We start from the raw sequence: 20,473 nt of genomic DNA, 5'->3' as shown, positions 1-20,473 counted from the left end.
CAGAAATTTGTGGATTCTTTTTTTTTAATCCTCATGAAAATTCTTCAGCATTTTAGTGTGAATTTCTCTGAATATTTTTTATATTTATTAATTTTATTAGTCACTTTTCTTCAAAATGAACACAAAGTGACATCAAAAAAGATTAAAACCAATAACACAAAGAGAAAGTTACAAAAAATAATAATACATGGATAAGATGGTAGAACCCATCCCCTAAAAAAGGCTACAACATCAAAACCCTCCAAAACCCCTCCAAAAATTTAAGAGCTGATGTCATGGGGAAGAGGAATGTTTTTGCCTGGCGCCTAAACATAATGATGGCACCAGTTGGGCCCTTCTGGGGAGAGCATTCCATAAGTGGGGGGCCACCACTGAGAAGGCCTTGTTGTATGCTGTTTTGACAAATCTACACATTTTTGCAAGCAATTTCTCTTAATATAATGCATTGTTGAATGTTATTTTCACTAACTCATTCATTTTATGCACATTTCCCCCTAATATATGCATTTTTGCAAATACTGGTTGGTTGGAGAACTGCCTTGCAAAATCTGGATAAGTGTGAGATTTGAAGGATGGTTGTGTTTCAGTTCTCATATTGTTTCAGAAAGTGTGAATTTGATAGATTTGGCTTCAAATGCTAACTGAATCAAATTTCTCCCTCATCCTTGCACAGGAAGAAACTAAGCCTGTTGAGCTTCTGTCCTTCATGAACTGGACATGGCTGCTCCTTGGAAGGTATCAGAGAGTCTCCTGCAGCTGCACACTACAGCAGAAGATTGGCAGCAGTGGAGAAATCATGGTTTGGGATTTAAGTCTGAGGGCAAATGATGGTGTGCATACAGTATAGTTTGCTATATTTGAACAAACAGCAAACAATGGTTTGCCACAAACCTGATGTGGAGCTAACAATCTTACTCTCTCATAATGCACAACAAAGACGAGCCCAGGGCTCACCACTATTTGATCTTGCAAAGACAAGCCATGGGGTGTTATTATGTGCCATTCCCCCCCCCATTTTTTTGCAGCAGTCAGATTGCTTCTGTAGGGACTCTTTATGTAAAAAATACAGTACTCAAAACAGGTTCTGATTCATGCTAAACATATAAATCAGGGATGGTGAGCCTGTGGCCCTCTAGAAGTTGGTAACGGGAGTTGATCAGTCCCAGCCAGCATAGCCAATGTTCAGAGATGATGGGAGTTGTACGAGGATCACAGGTAGCAAGCATTGCACGCATTTATGCTAAATGAATGTATTGTAAGCTGGTATTTGTTTTCTTTCTAAACATAAGCAAGGAAGCAACAGGCATGATGACCAAATATTTAGACTGCTTAACTTCATCCAATCACACATAGGATGGCTACTGTTAATTCACTCATCCAATCCGTTGGAGATATCAAAGACAGGAAGAACTGCAGCCTACTATACATTTATCTGTACCTTTGCTAGAAGAAAAGTCCGATGACTTAACTGCTAGAAAATGGTAAACTGACAGATAAATGTTACTAAAATGCGAACTCAGATTCCCAGGACACAGGACAACTTGGGGCTGGTTCACACATGCATGCTCATCTCTTGGTGACTGTAGTATCAGCGGGCAAACAGCACAGTTTTGCACTTTAATGCTGCCTTGTATTTAACTGACCTAGAAGCCAAAGGCAACCAGGAATTCCAGACAGGGAAGTGCAGGGAATTCTACGCATCTAGCGGAGCAGACTAGACAAGGAAGATCCTTCATCCCTAACTCTGCAACCAGCATGGAAACCAAGTGGCCTGGTGGAAGGGGATTTGAGCCAACTGACTTCCTCTTTCAGTCCTCTTAGAAGAGGGCAATTAGAAAGCAATATATTTAATAGCCTGATAAGAGGCTAATAGTTGGTGTTCCCATGCCGGCTCATGGAGGAACAGACTTCCTGTCCTCTGTACCCAGCATGGAAATGCATGATATGAGCTTGTTAGCAGGCAAGTCAAAACTTCTGCAGACTAGTAACTTTTGTGGGCTTATTTACAAGGCTTCCTTAATGTGCTGCTAGCGAGTGCCCAGAAGTACCAGATTAGCCATTCTTAGATTGCTGGGTGGACCTTTCATCTAACCAGAAAAGCTATTCCTAAAGAAACTAAAATGCAAGAAAGAAACAAAATTATATGGATGCAATTATCACTTAGAAGATAGTTTGGAAGTTGCCTGCTTACACTCAAGATTATGATCTCCTAACATATTGTAACTCTGACATATTCTTGGAGTCTGCTTCCATTGTCCTGAGAAAACAGATTCTGTTAGGCAGTCAGACATTTCCCTCTTACTATCATTGGAACAATTCCAACAGCTTCAGATTTGCAAGAGGCCATACTGTGTGATATATACAAAAATGAAATAAAAGAATAGGGGCAGGAAAAGAAAATGAACTCCTTGTACATTTGCTTTCTAAAGGTTGCATCCAACCACCGGTCATACTCGGAGATGACCCATTGAAACTGATGGATGTGAGACTAACTCAGGTTCATTCATCAGGTCTTGCATGCAGGTTTCCCATGGGCACCTAGTTGGCCACTGTGAGAATAAGATGGTGGACTAGACGGGCCATTGGCCTGATCCAGCAGGCTCTTATGTTCTTAATTTCAATAGGTCTACTCTGGGCAGAACTTGGTTAGATACAATACTAAAACTTGAAGGAAGATGCTTTTCATCTGTTCAGATTTCATGCTCCAAATCTGATGAACATTGACAATGCAGGCACATTCGATGAATGTCCAACAACTCAAGAGGTACACAGGGGAATGCTTGATAGTCACAATCTATTTCCCAGTTTGGGAATATTCACCAGTAAGTGCTGACAAGCATCAACACTCACCGGTGTACCTTTTAGGTTTTGGACATATTGATAAAAATTTGTTCAGGATTGTCAATATTTGCTGCATATCATATTTTACAGACTCATCACAAGAAACTAAAAGATAAAATAAAACTCCAGCCATATACAAAGCTGCAAAACAGACATTCCAGCCCTAAATAAGACTTCTCTCTTCAGTATTTTACATGAGTGACTTATTCAGAAGAAAGCAGAATGTCACCTCTCAGATCCGTCTAATCGCTTCAGTATAGCAGAGTAACCTAGCCTGGCACTTCAACATGGAAATCTGGGGGGCAGTGGCTCAGCTGAGCTCTTTCACATATTAGAGCAGGTGAAAAATGTAATGTGCCCAGAAAATGAGCTAGGCCTGCAGGTGGCTTGAGCTACTCAGGTAACGATCATATCACACTTTGGTGCTGTTTAGACTTCAATGACCTCAGTTTGACAAACCATGGTTTATTGCATAGCTGAGAAATCTGGTGCCCTCCAGATGTTGCTGGATTACAACTCTTCCCTGATTACCAGATATGCTAGTTGGGACTGACGGGAGTTATTGTTATTTATATTTATGAGTCACTTTTCCCCCCAGAAAGGTGAATTCAAAGTGACTTACAAAAACAAATATTAAAAACAAGTGTAAACACAAGAACAAATCAACCTAAGATACACCAATAATATACATAAAAGAGGAGATCCAACTAAACCCTGCCCCACTGAAAAAATCAGTAGAAAATTAAGGTCTGAAAGCCTGGATGAATAAAAATGTTGTTGTCTGGCACCTAAAAACAGACAGTGATGGCTCCAGGCAGGCCTCCCTGGGGACCATATTCCACAAATGGGGAGCCATCACTGAGAAGTTCTATTGTGGTTGCAGGGCAACAACACAATCATACATCTGGCTCGCCTCTGTTGGAAACAGAATGCTGGCCGTACATGATAAATTAAGTAATTAAATATTTTTATACCACCTTTCAAGGGGAAAAAAAAGCTCTCTCAAGGCAGCTCAGAAATGAAGTCATAAAACAATTTAAAAGGTAAAAATACATGTGACAATGTTAAAAACATTTCACTCTATGGCAGCAACGGTTAAAAGTACAGCTAAAGAGTAATTAACAGTTAGTCACGGCAGTTATGTGGAATCTCCATCAGAGGCAGTGTGCCTCCGAATACCAATTCCTGGGGAAAACATGAGCAGGGGGAGTGTTATTGCCCCCATCTTCTGCTCGTGTGCTTCCCATAAGCATCTGTCTGGCCACTGTGAGAACAAAATGCTGGAGTAGACAGATCTTTGGTCTGATTCAGCAGGCTCTTCTTCGGTTCACAATTAAAAGCATATTTAAACAAGCAGGTATTTAAGGCCAGGGATGGGGAACCTCAGGTTTGGGGGCCAAATGCGGCCCTCCAGGCCTCTCCCCAGACCACACCCCTTCTCCCCACACCACGCCCCTTCTCCCTAGGCCACACCCTTTAACTACCTCTACTTGGCATCCTTCCGTGAATGTCTTTGCCTGGCTGGAGTGTGTCCCTGAACACTGATAATACTTCTTGCTTGCCTGAATGGAGGATTGAGGGTGGTCTGAGAGGGTGTATAAACTAGCTTAGGGCTGCATCCAGCTGAGTATTACTTGGAGCAGACTCGCTGAAATCAATAGGCATGGCTAACTTAGGTCCATTGATTTTAATAAGTCTACTATGTGTATGATTTAGCTGGATACAAGCCTTACTACACAGAGATAAAACCTTACTTGGCAAGCCAGGAATTCTTACATACTTTTGAATAGTATGAAGGCTACAGAGTGGAGAAAAGCAAGCAAGTGCAACAAAGTAAAGCCATGTTAAAAGCCTCGTGCTCTCAATTTCTGTCTTTTGCCTTACCTTGACCTCATCACACTGGAAAAGATGAAGATCTGCTTTGCTTTGGGCTGGCTCTTTGCAAACTAAGGCAAGGATGGAGTCATAACTGCATGAGTTCATCACAGCTTGGCAGTGCTGAATTGTGCTCAAGGGAAAATTCTCCAGTTCATTCTGTGAGAAAGATTGTGGGAGGGGGAGAAGAGAGGAGAAAATCCTTCAATTATTGGTTAAAGTCACCAAATTAAAGCCCCAATGCACTGAAGTTTGAGAAACTCTGTGACTTATGTACTATTTACTCACCCAGTGAGAACTGGGAAGCAGTTATCAGAAAGGATAAAAAAGCCTGAAAAATGGTTTTCCCCTCACCCCATGGCAAATTCTCTTTTCACCACAATTTTAAAAATAAGTACACACATTTAAGGGGCTTTTCTTCTTATTATTTTTTTTTACCTTTGATTCTAAGTCCACTAGACTGACAGCTTTGTCATCCACTTGGAGAATCATATCTTGCGTCCACACCTTGCCTTTGGCATCCAGCAGTTTCAGCTTCCTTATTCCATCGTCTACTGTGATCATGGCCTCTTTCCGGTCCAAAACAAATGTAGTCAAGTGCTGATGGGCAATGGATTTGCAGCAGAGAAAAACAGATTAAAGAGGGGCATGATTTAAAGAGGGGCCAGGAGAACATTTACTTCTTTATTGAGGGGGGAGGGCTCTTTCAAAAATATATTTCAGTGACAATCATGATAGTGCTAATCATAATGATACTGATGTTTCTGAAGTGGGTTATAAATGCAAATTAAATATTGTTTTAAAAATGATAGTGCTAATAATAATGATATAATCTTCTGTAGCAACTGACAAATAAATAATAATAATTTTAATTGATTTATATATCCACATGTATCCGGTTTGTCAATGTCACTGCAGAAGAAGATCAACCTATTGGCCACTGGGCTACGGTATTGTTTTATAAAGTTATCATATTAAAGCTGTTTTGTGTATAAATTGTGTATAAGGTATCTTGACTTTTTTTGTAGTTATATATACACAGATAAAATACATAATACATATATAAAAAACTGGAATAATGTTTTTGTTTTGCTTATTTGTTTGTTTTAAAATAACTTGTACCCCACCCTTTGTCTTAAGTGCCCAGTGCGGGTTGGAACAGTAAATACATAAAAACAATAGACATAAAACAAAATACAACATCAACAATACAATAAAACAGGAACAGTATCTTAGTTTCCTGAGATCAAGGCATCACGCTACAATGCAGGCACCAACTAATATAGGCACTGTCGTGTAGTGGTTAGAGTGCTGGACAATGACCTGGGAGACCAGGGTTCAAATCCCCACTTGGCCATGAACCTCACTGGGTGATCTTGGGCTAGTCAGATTAACTTACCTCACAGGGAAGAGGATAAACTGGAAAGGGGGAGAACCATATATGCCACCTTGAGCTTCTTAGAGAAGATGTGGGGAACCTTTGACTGTCCAGATGTTGCTGAACTACAACTCCCATAATCCCTGACCGCTTGCCATGCTTGCTGGAGCTGATGGGAGTTACAGTTCAACAACATCTGGAGGGCCCAAGGTCCCCAACATCTGCTTTAGTCTACCTAATCATGTGACATCACAGCACCATATGGCTGACAGAAGGACTGCCCTACCTGCCTGTCAAATTGAGCTTGTGAGGCTGATCATGATCTGGCCCACGAAGGCAAAAATGTTCCCCGCTTCTGCCTTAGAGGAAAGGCAGGATATAAACGCAATAATAAATGAACAGTAATAAATAAAGACATGTCATTTTTGCCAAGCTTTTTAATGCAGTCTACATTTTAAAACATAGGAAAAGACAGGTCTTCAGCTGGGGTTTGAGCTGAAGAAGCGATTAGCCCAACAAGCTGTTTATGATAACAGCTGAAAGCACTCAGGCAGCAAAACCAACAGCAGAGACACAATGAAACAGTTTCCAGGCAGGGTCAGTGATGATTATAATTCACAGAAGCCTCCCAAAATTTAGAAGCCATCCTAGAATTAAGTGGCAAGCTGGCCAGGCAACCTTCCTCTAGGAGTGAATTCCATAGATAAGGAGCCACAACTGAGAAGACCCTGGACTAGGCGCCACATGCTATTTCTCAGACAGCGGAGACACCCTCAGCAAGGCCTCCTGTCTGGCATTTTCAGAGGGTGAGAGAGGAAAAAGGCAGTGTTGTTGCAAATAACCAGGGCACAGGCTATTCAGAGTTTTAAGGTCAAAAGTAGCTCTTTGGAGCGTGCCTGGAAACTCACTCATGTTTAAAGTGTGTGGAAAGTAATATTTCAAAGGTCCTCATTACTGTCTGCACAGCCACTTAGCCCGAGGTGAGCCAAAACACAAGCGAGTTAAGAAGCACCTAATTCATTTTCCGCTGCACTTTGCTTTGCTTTCCACTCACACTTGAGCCTCTGCTTAATTCCTTAACCAAGTGTTTGTATCAGTGCCATAAAGATAAGTTAAAGGGTTATCTTGGATCAGCGACTATACAAACAAGCTCTACCAGTTATTTTAATAAGATAATAACTGCTAAAAAGGCTTTTGGAATCCTAACTCTGTGGTTACACAAAGCACTAATCAGGGGAGAAAGGTTTTCTCAAAGGCACCCTGTTTACCTGTTTCAGCTCTAAGACTTCATTACTTGCGGAGGTTGACATCAGAAGTGCTAAATGCAACATGGCTTATATTCGCCTTATGATGATTTTTTTAAAAAATGGAGCCACAGGTAGCTGTCAGCCCAATGTGCACCTTACTCATTTCAGAAAAACTACAAGGTAAATTTATCATGCTGAACGAAACTGATCAGCTTTACTGCAATATGCTGGTCCTGAGTGTGATATGTTTAAATAAGGTGTTAGAATTTGATGAAAGCTTTACATAAAAAACAAATGGGGCTGTTTTTTAAAATGTATATCTCATCTTCTAAAAACAAAAGCACAACAGGTTATTCAAAATATGGCATATTATTAAAACATAGCGATCAGCAGTAAAATAAGCTGTATAAGAGCAGCATGTCAGCCTGTGTCACATGGGAGAGGCGTGTTGTTTTAGCTTGTCCTGCAGTCCTGGAGATTGGACTTGGAGTGCCTCCATAGGGAGACAGTTTCATAATCGTGGTGCCACCAGAGAGAAAGCCCTGCTCCAAGTCACTGTAGCCCTAACCACCATGTGAAGTGGCACCTGGAGCAAGGCTTTCTCAACAGGTGATGGGGCGTTGTGGATGTAGGAACTCCACAAGGTTAATAATCTTCAAGGCTTAATGTACAGCTTAATGCTGTTTTGGTTAATTAATATTTAATTACTCTTCACTTTTCTTACTAATCTCTCTCTCTCTAAAATAGACAGAACGCAGGCTACAAATTAATGACTAAACCGATCCCAGCAAAATAGCTAACAACAGCATGTTGAATTAAAATTTCAACTCACCCTTCTTCCTTAGGAATTCAGGATGGCATGCATGATTCTCGCCACCCATTTTATCCTTGCAATCACACTGTGAGATAGGCAAGGCTGGAATTGATCAAGGATTCCGACCCTAATCTTCCCCAGTCCAACAATCTATCCACTACACCACACAGTCTTTATTTAAAATGGGAAAAAATGACAACATACAAGTAACTTAAGTCTGATGTTTAAGTGCCCAGTATTAAAACCAGGGCTGTGGAGTCGGAGTCGTGGAGTCGGAAGCAATTTTGGGTGGAGTCAGAGTCAGTAGAAATGTACCAACTCCAACTTCAAAATAAATTTTGATTGACAAATTTTTTAAAATATAAATTCAAAATCTCAAATAAGCTTCCCATGAAGTCAGCTGTAGTTGAGCATTTCACTTAAGTCAAGATGGAAAACATTTTGTGTGTCAGTGTATGACACAGGACCCAGATGAAGACAAATGCTGTGATGCCAAGATCAGCGCATATTCAGGCAGCGATAAAAGTGCTCCTATGAGAGCTTCCAATTTAAAAAGACATTTACAGCCCTTTCCAGGGCTGTGGAGTTGGAAGCAATTTTGTGTGGTGTCGGAGTTGGAGTCAGAGTCGGACAGTAGAAAAATAGAGGAGTCGGAGTCGAAGGTTTGGCGTACCGACTCCACAGACCCGATTAAAACAATTAATTTTCCACCACTGTTTGAGAGTATTATCTGTTCTCTGCCATATTTTGGTGTCTGGCAGAAAGCAAAGGTCTTAGCTGCTTATGGTCACTTATAAAGTCAGCTGACTTTTTAGAGAACAATACATTGTCTTTGGTTACGTTCAACATCTAAGGCCCTCCTCCGAGTTCCGACTCACAGAGAAGCTCGGAGGGTCGTAACAAGATCTAGGGCCTTTTCAGTGGCTGCCCCCGAATTATGGAACAGTCTCCCCGATGAGGTTCGCCTGGCGCCTACACTTTTATCTTTTCGGCGCCAGGTGAAAACCTTTTTATTCTCCCAGGCATTTTAATCTATTTTTAAGCTTTTAACGTATATTAGGTTGTTTATTGTTTGGTATTTACGCTCTACTGTTTTGTGATTTTATTGTATTTTATCCTATGTTGTTCACCGCCCTGAGAGCTTTCGGGCTGTGGGCGGTATATAAATCGAATAAAATAAATAAATAAAATAAATAAAATGTTGTTAATAGGTATTGTGAATGAAATAAAAACAAACAAAAATTTTCTCATATAAGTTGAGAGCCATTGCATTGTAGTGGTTAGAATGTCAGGCTGGGACCCGGGAGAATGGGTTTCAATTCCCTGCTTGGCCATTGACCTTGGGCCTGCCACTGTCTCTCAGCCTAACCTACCTCGCAGGGTTATTGTGAGAATAAAGTTGGGAGGGAGAGAACCATGTTTGTATGCCACTTTCAGCTCCTTGGCAGAAAAGTGGGATATAAAATGTAAATAATAAATAAATAAAAATAAGCAGATTTCTTACCTCCACATGGTATTGCGATGTCTCGGATATGCTGCTGACACTATCGCGTGCATAATTCTTCCTTTGCTCTGATTTTTTTTAAAAGAGAAGGGAGATTTACCACCTTCATTTTCACATTCCAGCCTAGTATTTGCACAAGGGTTGTCTGAAGTGCCATTTATCCTAAGGTCAGCACCTTTCAAATACGTTTCCATCCATATTGCTTTCAACCAGAAGCTGAAGAAGAGGGGTTGATTCAAAGCACAGTAAGGAGGAATCTGGAGACAGAATACTTCTCACTTGGGTGAGATGCTTAAGTAACACTATTATAATCCCCTTTAATGTGGAGAAGTAGGTGGAAGTTAGGATTCACTCCAAGCCCAGGATGCCCAAAGGGTGAACAACGTGTGTGCCTGTGTGCAACACTTATGAGACTCTGCTCATATTTTTTTTAAAAGGACACAATAGACATGATCACTTGACCTCAATCAAAACAGTTTTCCAAATCATGCTTAGAGGATTGTGAATGAACTGCAGTTCAGGTCATTATTGATGATGATGATTATATTTTATAAAAACAACTTGGATTTACGTGTTATTAATTGGACAACTCTTAAGGAATGGGTATGTTTAAACTAATTATCAATTTTGGTTGTGATTATATTGTTATGTACAATTAGATTTATAATATATTTTTTAAAAAAGTTATGTTATCTGAAGTATTTTGTAGCACTTTTTATCATAAAAGATTGCAAAATTAAATAATACAATATAATACGCACAAGTAAATGGATAAAATATCAACATCCATGAATAGGAGTCTACTCCCTCAACACGCTTTCACATACTCAATACTCACACAAATTCCACACCCACTAACATAGCCATACTTCAGTCTGCCCATACCTGTATACAGTTATCCATACCTTCAACAAACACACTCTCCCTCACTCTCAACAATTACCAATTCTTCTTCCCCTTCTTGTCTAGTGGTCATCAGAATGACCACAGTATCAGAACTGGCAAACTACATTGCCCTTGCCTTCCATACCAGAATTGTAAAGCATCCCCTTTAGGGGGTGGAGGGCTATTTTTTTCATTTCTTCTAGATTGGGGGTGTGCGTGTCTACCGTGATGTCTTTCAAACCTTGATCTATCAACACTGCACCATGTAGTTTTGTCACACAGCAAGGTGGCTGAACTTACAAATAAAGAGTCACATGCACACACAGCCTCATGGTTTGCCAGACCCGTAAATACAAGACATCTCAGTGCAAATTGCCAAGGACCATCGGCAGAAATTGCCACCCATCACTGTTGCCACAATGGTCCAAACAAAGATGAGATGCACAATAGTCTGGTAAGGTTGCACAGAGCACAGCACACTGTGTTTGCACTAGCAGAGCACCAAGTTGTTTATGGTTTGTGCTGGTGACATGAAAACTGATTAGGCAGTCATGACTTCTAGATGGAAAATAGAATTCTTTCACAGTATACCTACCTACAACTTTAAAAAGTATACCTGTTTGTTACTGCTTTGTCCAAGTAATCCTGGGAGTTGTCGTTTGATGAGGGGGCTGAAAATTGGCATTAACTAATTCACACTAAAATGACTCCCATTATCCTCTGGGGAGAGTCATGACTGCTAAACTAGTCTATTTATTTATTTTTAATTGTTAATTAGCCACTTTCCTTGCAATGCAACCCAAAGTGACTTACAACAAACAACAATAAACATTAAAACCAATTATAATGAACAAACCCATTAAAACAACAGAACAACCTAAAAACACATCCGTACAAATAAAAGCAGGTGCTGTAAGACCTGCAACATTAACAGAGGCTGCTGATACCTGAAGCTCTTCAAATTAAGGGCCAAAAGCTCGGGTGAAAAGGAAGGTTTTTAGCTGGTACCTAAAAATAGATTATTGTGGTGCCAGGCATACTTCCCTGGTGAGAACATTCCACAAGCAGGGAGCCACCACGGAAAAAGCCGGTTGTCATCTTGCCACACTCCACCTCCCTCAGAGGGGGCACACAGAGAAGGGCCTCAGACAAAGAATGCAGCGTCAGGGTTAGTTCATGTGAGGAGAGGCGGTGCTTGCGGCATTGGGGTCCTCAGCAGCATAAGGCTTTCTAAGTCAAAAACAGCACTTTGAATTGAGCCTGGAAGCTAATTGGTAGCCAGTGCAATCATGCCACAATAGGTGTTATATGTTCCGACCGTCCTGCCCTGGTCAACAACCAGGCTGCCAAATTTTGCACCAACTGCAGTTTCCAAACCGTCTTCAAAGGCAGCCCCACATATAACGCATTGCAGTAATCCAACCTAGAGGTTACCAGAGCGTAGACGACTGAAGTTAGACCATCCCTGTCCAGATAGGGACACAACTGTGCCACCAGTTAAAGCTGATGAAAGGCACTCCTCACCTTTTCCCTTGCTGCTCTGACAAATTCCTCAGAGCAGGTTACATATAGCAGCCTTTCAAGAATGCCACCAGAGCAAGGCTTGCTTAGCTCCAGCAGTAGAACTGTGACATGTTTCTTCAGACCATCCTGTGGACAATTTAGGGTACAGCAGCCATTTAAGGTGATTCCTGAACAAAGAGCCGACTCAGCTGACACTCTCCTGTTCCAATCAAAAGCCAACAGACCCCCTAAAATTAGAGATAGTCAAGCCAGTTTTCCTAGACCACCTGGATCTTCGGAAACATAACACTGAATCTGTCAATATTTCTTTATAATTGCTGAAAATAAATTAGAGCGGTAAAAAAAACCCCAGAACAACCAGCAACACAACTGAAATTAAACAGCATGGAAAGAGGCCACACCGCCACAAAAAAAAAACTCCCAGAGATGCCTCTACTATCTTTCTGAGTTAGCGCATAAAAGGCTGCAAATGCAAAATCGTCACATTGAAGGCATTTTCTTTCAGTTTCCTCTCAAGCAACTTGCCCTATGAGGGTTCCTGATTGCAAGGAGGATGCTAAGAGCATTCCCCCATGCTTGGAATCTCTGCCCAAGAAGGTCTGAAGTGGGGCTCGAGCACGTGAGAATGTCAGGGGTGAGGCTTAAATGCGTGTCCCTCCCCTATGTAAGCCTGCACCTGTTTGCCTTAAATGCCAGAAGGGGGTTGATGTGACATCATCGTACCAGAATTAAAGTTTGGGAACCACTGTCCTAACTCACAAATGTTTATATGCAGTTTTGACTACTGTACATATGTTTGTAAGCAGTTTTCCCTAATAGAATGCATTGCATATGTTACCTTCACTAATGCATGCATTATATGCACACTTTCCCCTAATATGTGCATATTTGGCTACATTGCATGGTTGGAGAACTGCCTCACAAAATTGGAAAAAGGTCTCTTTCTCTCCCTCTCTTCGTTTTCCCAGTCTATTTGAAACTGTAAGTGCCTTGGGAGCAGGGACCTGTCTGTGATGACTATGTAGCACTGTAAGATACCATATGTGCTGGTGACATTGTCCAAGATCAAGAAGGTTCTTCCCTGGGCTACTGAAAACTATTGAAGCCAATCCACAGCACTGGGTTGCAGATATATTTTCTATGGCACTGCATTGGTGTAATCCCCCTGCAATCATTTCTACTAAAGTTAGGCCTGTAGTTAACAGCTCCGTGGCAGAGCAGATGCTTTGCGCATCCAGAAGGTCCCATGTTCAGTCTCCAGTATCTCCAGGTGGAGCGAGGGAAGAGCTCCATCTGAAACTCTTGGAGAGCTCAGGACAGTCAATGTAGGCAATTAAGGAACATAGGAAGCTGCCTTATACTGAGTCAGACCATTGGTCCATCTAGCTCAGTACTGTCAACACTGACTGGCAGCAACTCTGCAGGCTTTCAGACAGGGCTTTCTCCCAGCCCTACCTGGAGATAGGGCTGGGTGAGAATGTCGATTTAGTTCACATTTCAAGCAGAAGTTATCAAATTCGCACTTTCCGAAACAATATGAGAACCAAAACACAGCCACCCTTCGAAATTTGCATTTTTTAGAATTTGGGGATGCAGTTCGCCAACTAAACAATATTTACAAAAATGCATATATTAGGGGAAAGTGTGCATAAAAATGAATACATGAGTGAAAATAACATGAAAAAAGGCATGAAATGATGAGAAATGGCTTGCAAAAATGTGTACCTTTGTCAAAACTGCCTACAAAAATGAGCTTATTTGGAGAAATTCACACTAAAATGATGGAGACTTTTCATGAGGATTTTTTTTTTTAATCGCAGATTGCTGCAGAAATGTAGAGGACTGAATTTAACATTAGAAAAGTGAGAAACTGAGAGGACTGAAATTGACAGATCTATCCATCCCTACCTGGAAATGCTGGGAACTAAACCTGGGACCTTTTGAGTGCCAAGCAGATGTCCTGCTACTTAGCTACAGCCCTTGCCCCATAACTAGATGGACCAACAGTCTATCTGGAGGCAAGGCACCTTCCCATTTGGAAGGGAACTGAAATTGGGGGGAAGGGGATGGCAGAGAGAAAAAATACATGATTGTATTATTTCTCCCAATGGGCATTTGGGCAGAATAACTCCCTGGGCATTTTTCATCATTTCTCCACGAGTAAGAGAATCCGTTCAATTTTTTTTAAAGTTGGACGTTCAAGGAGGGAATCTGGTCCCTATACACACACCGCTGCAGTGGACAGGGGGTTGCATGTTAAGCCTTCCTTTCCCCTCCTTCCAGCTGACATTTTTACACTTGGGAATAGTTTATTGTGGGGTCACGGGTAAGCTAACCTGGATGAAAGGCTCCAACTCTCACACCAGAGGAAGGCAACCATGATTGCGTGCAAAGCCAATGACCTGGGGAAATTTAGTCATCTGCTCCTGGAAGCAAAACTGAGGTTGCTATGTAGCAGGATATAATGTAGCATTCCCTGAAATGCTACCTGTCTGCGTGCAGGACCACCTAGACAGGAGAAACTGAATCATCTCAATGCACGGGCGAGAGAGTGGTGTCAGCAGGAGGGTATTTGATTTCTGAGGCAGTGGGGAATGCTGTGGGACAAGCTGAGCCTGTACACTTGAACCAGGATGGAACCAGACTGCTATTGTTTAAAATCAAAGAGGGCAGTGCAGCTTTTAAACTGATCGTAGGGTGAAAGTTTCCCACAGTGGGATATAAACAAATGTAAATGCAAAACATGAGAACATAAGAACTTAAGAAAAGCCTACTAGTTTAGGCCAAGGGCCCATCTAGGACAGCATCCTGTTTTCACAGTGGCCAATCAGATGCTGATGGGAAGCCCACAAGCAGGACTTGAGCACCAAGCATCTGCCCCTCCTGGGCTTTCCAGCACGAAGCTTACTACCTACAACTGTGGAGGTGTGGCATAGCCATCATGGCTAGTAGCTATTGAGAGCCCCATCCTCCATGAATTTGTCTAATTCTCTTCTAAAGCCACCCAAGTTTGTGGCCATCATTGCCTTTTGTGAGAGTGAATTTCATATTTTAACTGCGCGCTGTGTGAAGAAGCACTTTCTTTTGTCTGTCCTGAATCCTCCAACACTCAGTTTCATTGGATGCTCACAAGTTCTAGTATTATGACAGAAAGAGAAACACTTCTCTCTAACTACTTTCTCCATGCCATGCAAAATTTTATACACTTCTATCGTGTCATCTCTGACTCGCCTTTTCTCTAAACTAAAAGGCACCGAATGCTGCAACCTTTCTTCATAGGGGAGTCGCTCCATCCCCTTGATCATTCTGGTTGCCCTTTTATAAACAAAACCAGGAAGTATAGAAATGTCTTCATTGTCATTGTCATTTATAAGAGCTCTCCTAAAACAGACATCAATCACCAATGACATGTTCATCATTTTTACAGGCTGGGGGAGTGGAGTGATAAAACTACAACTCTTTCATGTAAATAACTAGCATGTTTGCAATTTGACATTGGGAGAGAATAGCGTGGAGTAAAGAAAGACAGCAAAATTCCAACACACCATGCAACTCACAAAGTAAAACATACTGAAGAACAGACTCAAGTATCCACTGGACAAATCCCAATCATCTGTTCCAATGCTAATGAATTCATTATTCCAAAGAATCACTGCAAGAATCCTGTGATCATTTCAAAAATGTTGACAATTTTTTTTCTTTTGCAGCTTTTTTTTTTTTAAAAATTGCATTTTGAACACGTGCACGAGCACGCACACACACAGCAAGCCAATCCTTTTATCATTTGCTACCTTTCTTGGTTTTTTGCTTGGAAGAGGATCTGAAGAAATAAAATCCATCTGCTCCTGACAAAATATGGGGATTAAAAAAAGGAAGGAGAGTAAAGCCTAGATCAGTCCAATACTTATCAATGATTTGTGTTTGGGAAGGTAACAAGACAACAGCACTCACTGATGGGATTTCAATTTAAAAAATGGTACGGCACACAGCACTAAAGGCAAAGGGGCAGTTGACACATTACACAGAAATGAACTTGTGCACATTATGTAATTTCATTTCTATTCTGGAGGATCTTCAAAGAGGTTTACATTTGAAAACAAATAAAAATACATCAACTGGGAACTGCAACAAAATGTTGCATAGTGAAGTGCTCCCTCTTTAGGGTTCTAGCCATCATTCACACACACCCCATCCCCACCGACAGTCAGTCAGCATTCTGTGGCCACTGAGCATGTTCAGCAGGGCTGTGGAGTCGGTACGTCAAACCTTCAACTCCGACTCCTCTATTTTTCTACTGTCCGACTCCAACTCCTTCATAAATGGCAAATGTATATTGATTTATGTTAAAATATTAATATTAAAACATTATTTTTATTTTGAAGCCGGAGTCAGTACATTTCTACCGACTCCGACTCTGCCTCAAAATTGCTTCCGACTCCGACTCCACCACTCCGACTCCACAGCCCTAATGTTCAGTCCTAAAAACATAAGGAGAGCTGCTGCATCAGGCCCATCTCCTTTTCCTCCTTCAGTGCACCTTTGACTCTCTTGTCATCCAAAGGTCCAACTGCCTCCCTACCCAGTCGTCTACTACTGGTTTCTTTTTTTAAAAAAATCATTATTGTTGATCTTGTTTCTAGCGATGTGCTTCTCAAATTTTAAAAAGTTGCATTCCTTTTTTTGGGCATTTCTTTTGCCAAAGTTTTGTCGCTTTTTGTTTTCTTTGACAAGTCAAAGCATTATTCTGTTCATATAACTTAGCATAGGCTGCACAGCTTTATTTGTTGGATTGTTTTAAAAACCCTCTTAAATTAGAATATTGTCTGCATTAAAACCCAAGGAGAATTTAATCAAATTACTTCTTCCATGCATAATCTCATTGCATAGAGACCATTAGGTATGAAGTGACTAAAAAATGAAATAAATCATCATCATCATCTCATCCCCCGTTCCCAAATGTACATAGCAGCACATCTTTTCATTTTAAAGACAGCTTTCTGCATATGCTGTTGTAGTTAATCAGTTCTCCTGAAAACCAACTGTTGAGAAAGAAAACTGGCAGATTCTCAGACTGAATTTGATTTATATGCTTAAATGGCATTTTGTTTCAATGTCTAGCCTACCACCATTCCCAACTCTTGGAGCAGGCAACTATAAGGACACACACACATGCGCAATCTGTCATTCCAACAGGCCATTTGTGGGTATGCAAACATGGAAAAACCCCAAGAGTGGATTACTGCAATGTGCTCTATGTGGGGCTTCTCCTGGGCTTAACCTGGAAGCTGTAGCAGGCACAGCAGCTAGATTGTTGAATGGGTCGACACCATATAACACCTCTGCTACGGGAGCGGCACTGGCTGCCAACATGCTACTGGACACAGTTCAAGGTCTTGCTTTTAGCTTTAAAACCCTAAACAACGTGGGACCAGGACATGTAAGGGACCTTCTTGCTCAATATACCCCTGCCCAGTGACTGTACTCTTCAGATGGGGCACTGCTGAGAGCACCGTAAGCCCCAGAGATGTGTTTCGCCTGTACTGGGCTTTTAGAGCTGCAACTCCAGCTCTCAGGAATCAGTTGCAAGGTGAACTCAGAGATGTGCCTAGCGTGATGGTGTTTAGGTGCCTACTGAAGATATTTTTGTTTAGGCAGGCTTTCTTTGAGGTGTAACCCAGCCATTTATGGAATATCCATTTTATATCTGATGAAATTGTTTTGTTGTTTTTGGAGCTTGTATGAGATGTTTTTATTGTTTTCGGAGTCTGTTGAATTGATTTATTGTTTTTAGCACTTAAGTTTGTGTGTTTTATTCTGTCTTTATCTTGTACACTACTGTGATGCTTTTTTGCTGTGAAGCAGTCTATACATAATAATAAAGACACACAAACACACACCATGAGCTCTACTCACTCAATTCTCTGCTCAGAGAAACTATGCATGGAGAAGGGGGTGGTGGGGTCATGCTCCCCAGGGCTAGTGCCAGACTGCTGAAGGCCCTTGGATACCAGACCGCTGCGCACACTTTTAATATACCCAGGCATGCTAGCTCTTGCATCGCTGCATCAGCATGCATGCCTGCCATCACCCAAGATGGCAGGCGTGCATGCTGATGTGTTATCACCTTTGTCGCCATCTTGGGTGATGGTAAGCATGGGATGACCAAAAGGTGGCACAACTGGGGATATTTAAGCGTCCCGGCCACGTGCAGGGGTGGTTTTGTCTGGGGCAGTGGAGCTCCTGCTCCATGATCCACACCACCATCCAGTCAAGCTCTATGACCCAATGCTGACAGGTATCATGGAGAAGCAGCTTCACTCTCCTGGCTACAGGGGGCCTTGGGCACAGCAGGAGTCCTCAGCCAGTACCCATCCTGGCCTCCTGCTGGAACTGGGCCTAGTGTTCCTGTCTGTGCCCCTGTGTCAAATATGGCAACGGTCCCACCCATGGACGTCTGCATCAAGAAAGCCTAAGTATGAGCATATGTAGACTTCCACACAACTGGAACCCCCAATGTGCAGGAGTACTGATTGCATGGAAGCCTGTGTGAAACCAGCAGCTCATGTCTAGGCACAATCCATGGGTGAAGGGGGCTTCAAGATTAGGGGAGGGGGAATGGCAGATTAAGGATCACAGAATTTATGTCTGCACAACACTCATTGGGAGAGCAGCAGTTTTTTGCCAAGATACACACACTGTCTCCAAGGATGATCCCGTTCAGCCACCTTGTTCCAAATACCCATGTTTTCTCAAGGCTTGTGAACGCAACAGCTCCTACTTCAGACTGTAGAACTATCCAGCAGTCTGTATTTCTGAAGACTCCTGAACACAGGATATCCCTGGATATGATCATATCTTTACACATTCATGAGATCTGGATGTACATGAAGATGCAACATATAGAGTGAATGGTGGGGGCGGGGAAAAGGCAATAGAAAAGACAGAAACGAGTCATGTGAATCCATTCTAAATAGCTAGCAAAGTCTGAATAATCCTCTGCCCTTTGGGGTCCCATAATATGTTTTATCCCCAGTATTACTCCAGTATTCCCACTTTCAAGAAAGGTAACAGCAGAAATCATATACCAAGCAATGGAGAACAGCTTTAAATATTCTTCACTATAAATGCTCTCCACCAAGCTTAATAAAGCCTTTGTGTACTGATGATATTAGATATACATTCAAGCTGGATATCAGCCATTGAGGCTTACCGTATAAAGCTTTTGCACTCGTCTTCGAACTCTGGTCCCTCTCACTTTGAGAAAACGTTGGTGATCCATATCCACTGCAAGACAAGGTGCATTGTTTACGTGGTAGTTTTCTTTGGCAAAAAAGCCAGCCAGCATATCTCTAAAGATTATGTTTGTACTGAGTGCAGGAACTTGAAATTTTTGGCTTTCCTGTTTCTAGCCCATATGGCTATGAATATGTTTGGAAGCATGCAAAAAATGCCTATAGGAACTTCAGAAAATAGATTTCTAAGAGGTGGCGATTTACTGCCCTGCACAGCTCTACTTTTTCTATTCCCCAACCAGCTAGCTAAAGAAAAATAAATTATGCAAAGGAAGCATAAGCAAAGCAATTATGTTAAGCAGACCTTTATTTATTTATCACATCTATAGCCTGCCTTTCTTCCACTCAATCTCTCTCTCTCTATATATATTCTTTCATTTATTATTTTCATTGATATACTGTTCTTCAAAATCACTAAAAAATGTACATGTACTGCCTTCAAGTCGATTCCGACTTATGGCGACCCTATGAACAGGGTTTTCATGAGGCTGAGAGGCAGTGACTGGCCCAAGGTCACCCAGTGAGCTTCATGGCTATGTGGGGATTCGAACACATTTTGAGAGCAGCTTTATGGAATATATAACTACTGAGCTATAATTATATGTATGTGTGCCAATCAAATTTTATTGTTTATAGCTAATGGTTGTTACAAAATGTGTGTGTGTGTGTATGCATCTATGGAACCGTATATAGTTGTAGCTCTATATACGTATTTGTGTGCATATACCATAGAGCATGCACACATACATAGGCCCACTCACTCTCAAAAATAGAAAAATGACCTGATTGCTCAGTTTTTAAAAAGACAAGAAATTTTCACTGTGCTCTTTTAAAAATACACAAATTATGCATGGCTTTGGCTTGAACAAACAACATCAGAACTTTTAATACATCTATTTAGATTACCGCAAATCATAGAATCTCCTTCTAAATGAGGGGCAAATATCCCATTAGTAGTTTTCCAAGAGTAGAAGGTTGCCTCTGGCAATCAACGGTATATATGGCATATCCAGCTGCTACCCATTCAGTTGTACATAAACCAGGACAGCTGTTTCCCAATGCAAAATTATTTTTCTGACCCTAATTGAGATCACATAAGTTTGAAAGTCTGAA

The 20,473-nt window shown here is 41.4% G+C and overlaps 1 protein-coding gene across 6 annotated transcripts in view; it reads right to left on the bottom strand.

The window, feature by feature from the left end:
- EPS8 (EGFR pathway substrate 8, signaling adaptor) overlaps positions 1 to 20,473 on the bottom strand; it is a 195,739-nt gene that overhangs the window by 50,524 nt on the left and 124,742 nt on the right. For 5 of the 6 annotated variants that reach the window (XM_061638501.1, XM_061638499.1, XM_061638504.1 and 2 more), the window contains exons 3-6: positions 19,279 to 19,352; positions 9,660 to 9,727; positions 5,155 to 5,316; positions 4,726 to 4,875 (exon numbers count right to left, since the gene is read on the bottom strand). In XM_061638501.1, the coding sequence (XP_061494485.1) occupies positions 4,726 to 4,875; positions 5,155 to 5,316; positions 9,660 to 9,727; positions 19,279 to 19,352 (454 nt within the window). The remainder of the gene's footprint in view (positions 1 to 4,725; positions 4,876 to 5,154; positions 5,317 to 9,659; positions 9,728 to 19,278; positions 19,353 to 20,473) is intronic. The other variant, XM_061638505.1, reaches the window with a different exon arrangement.

The sequence above is a fragment of the Rhineura floridana genome, chromosome 8, assembly GCF_030035675.1.
Source record: "Rhineura floridana isolate rRhiFlo1 chromosome 8, rRhiFlo1.hap2, whole genome shotgun sequence".
In the NCBI taxonomy this organism is placed as follows: domain Eukaryota; kingdom Metazoa; phylum Chordata; class Lepidosauria; order Squamata; family Rhineuridae; genus Rhineura; species Rhineura floridana.
The sequence above is the reverse complement of the archived record's forward strand: the minus strand, read 5'-3'. Positions and strand labels throughout refer to the sequence as shown.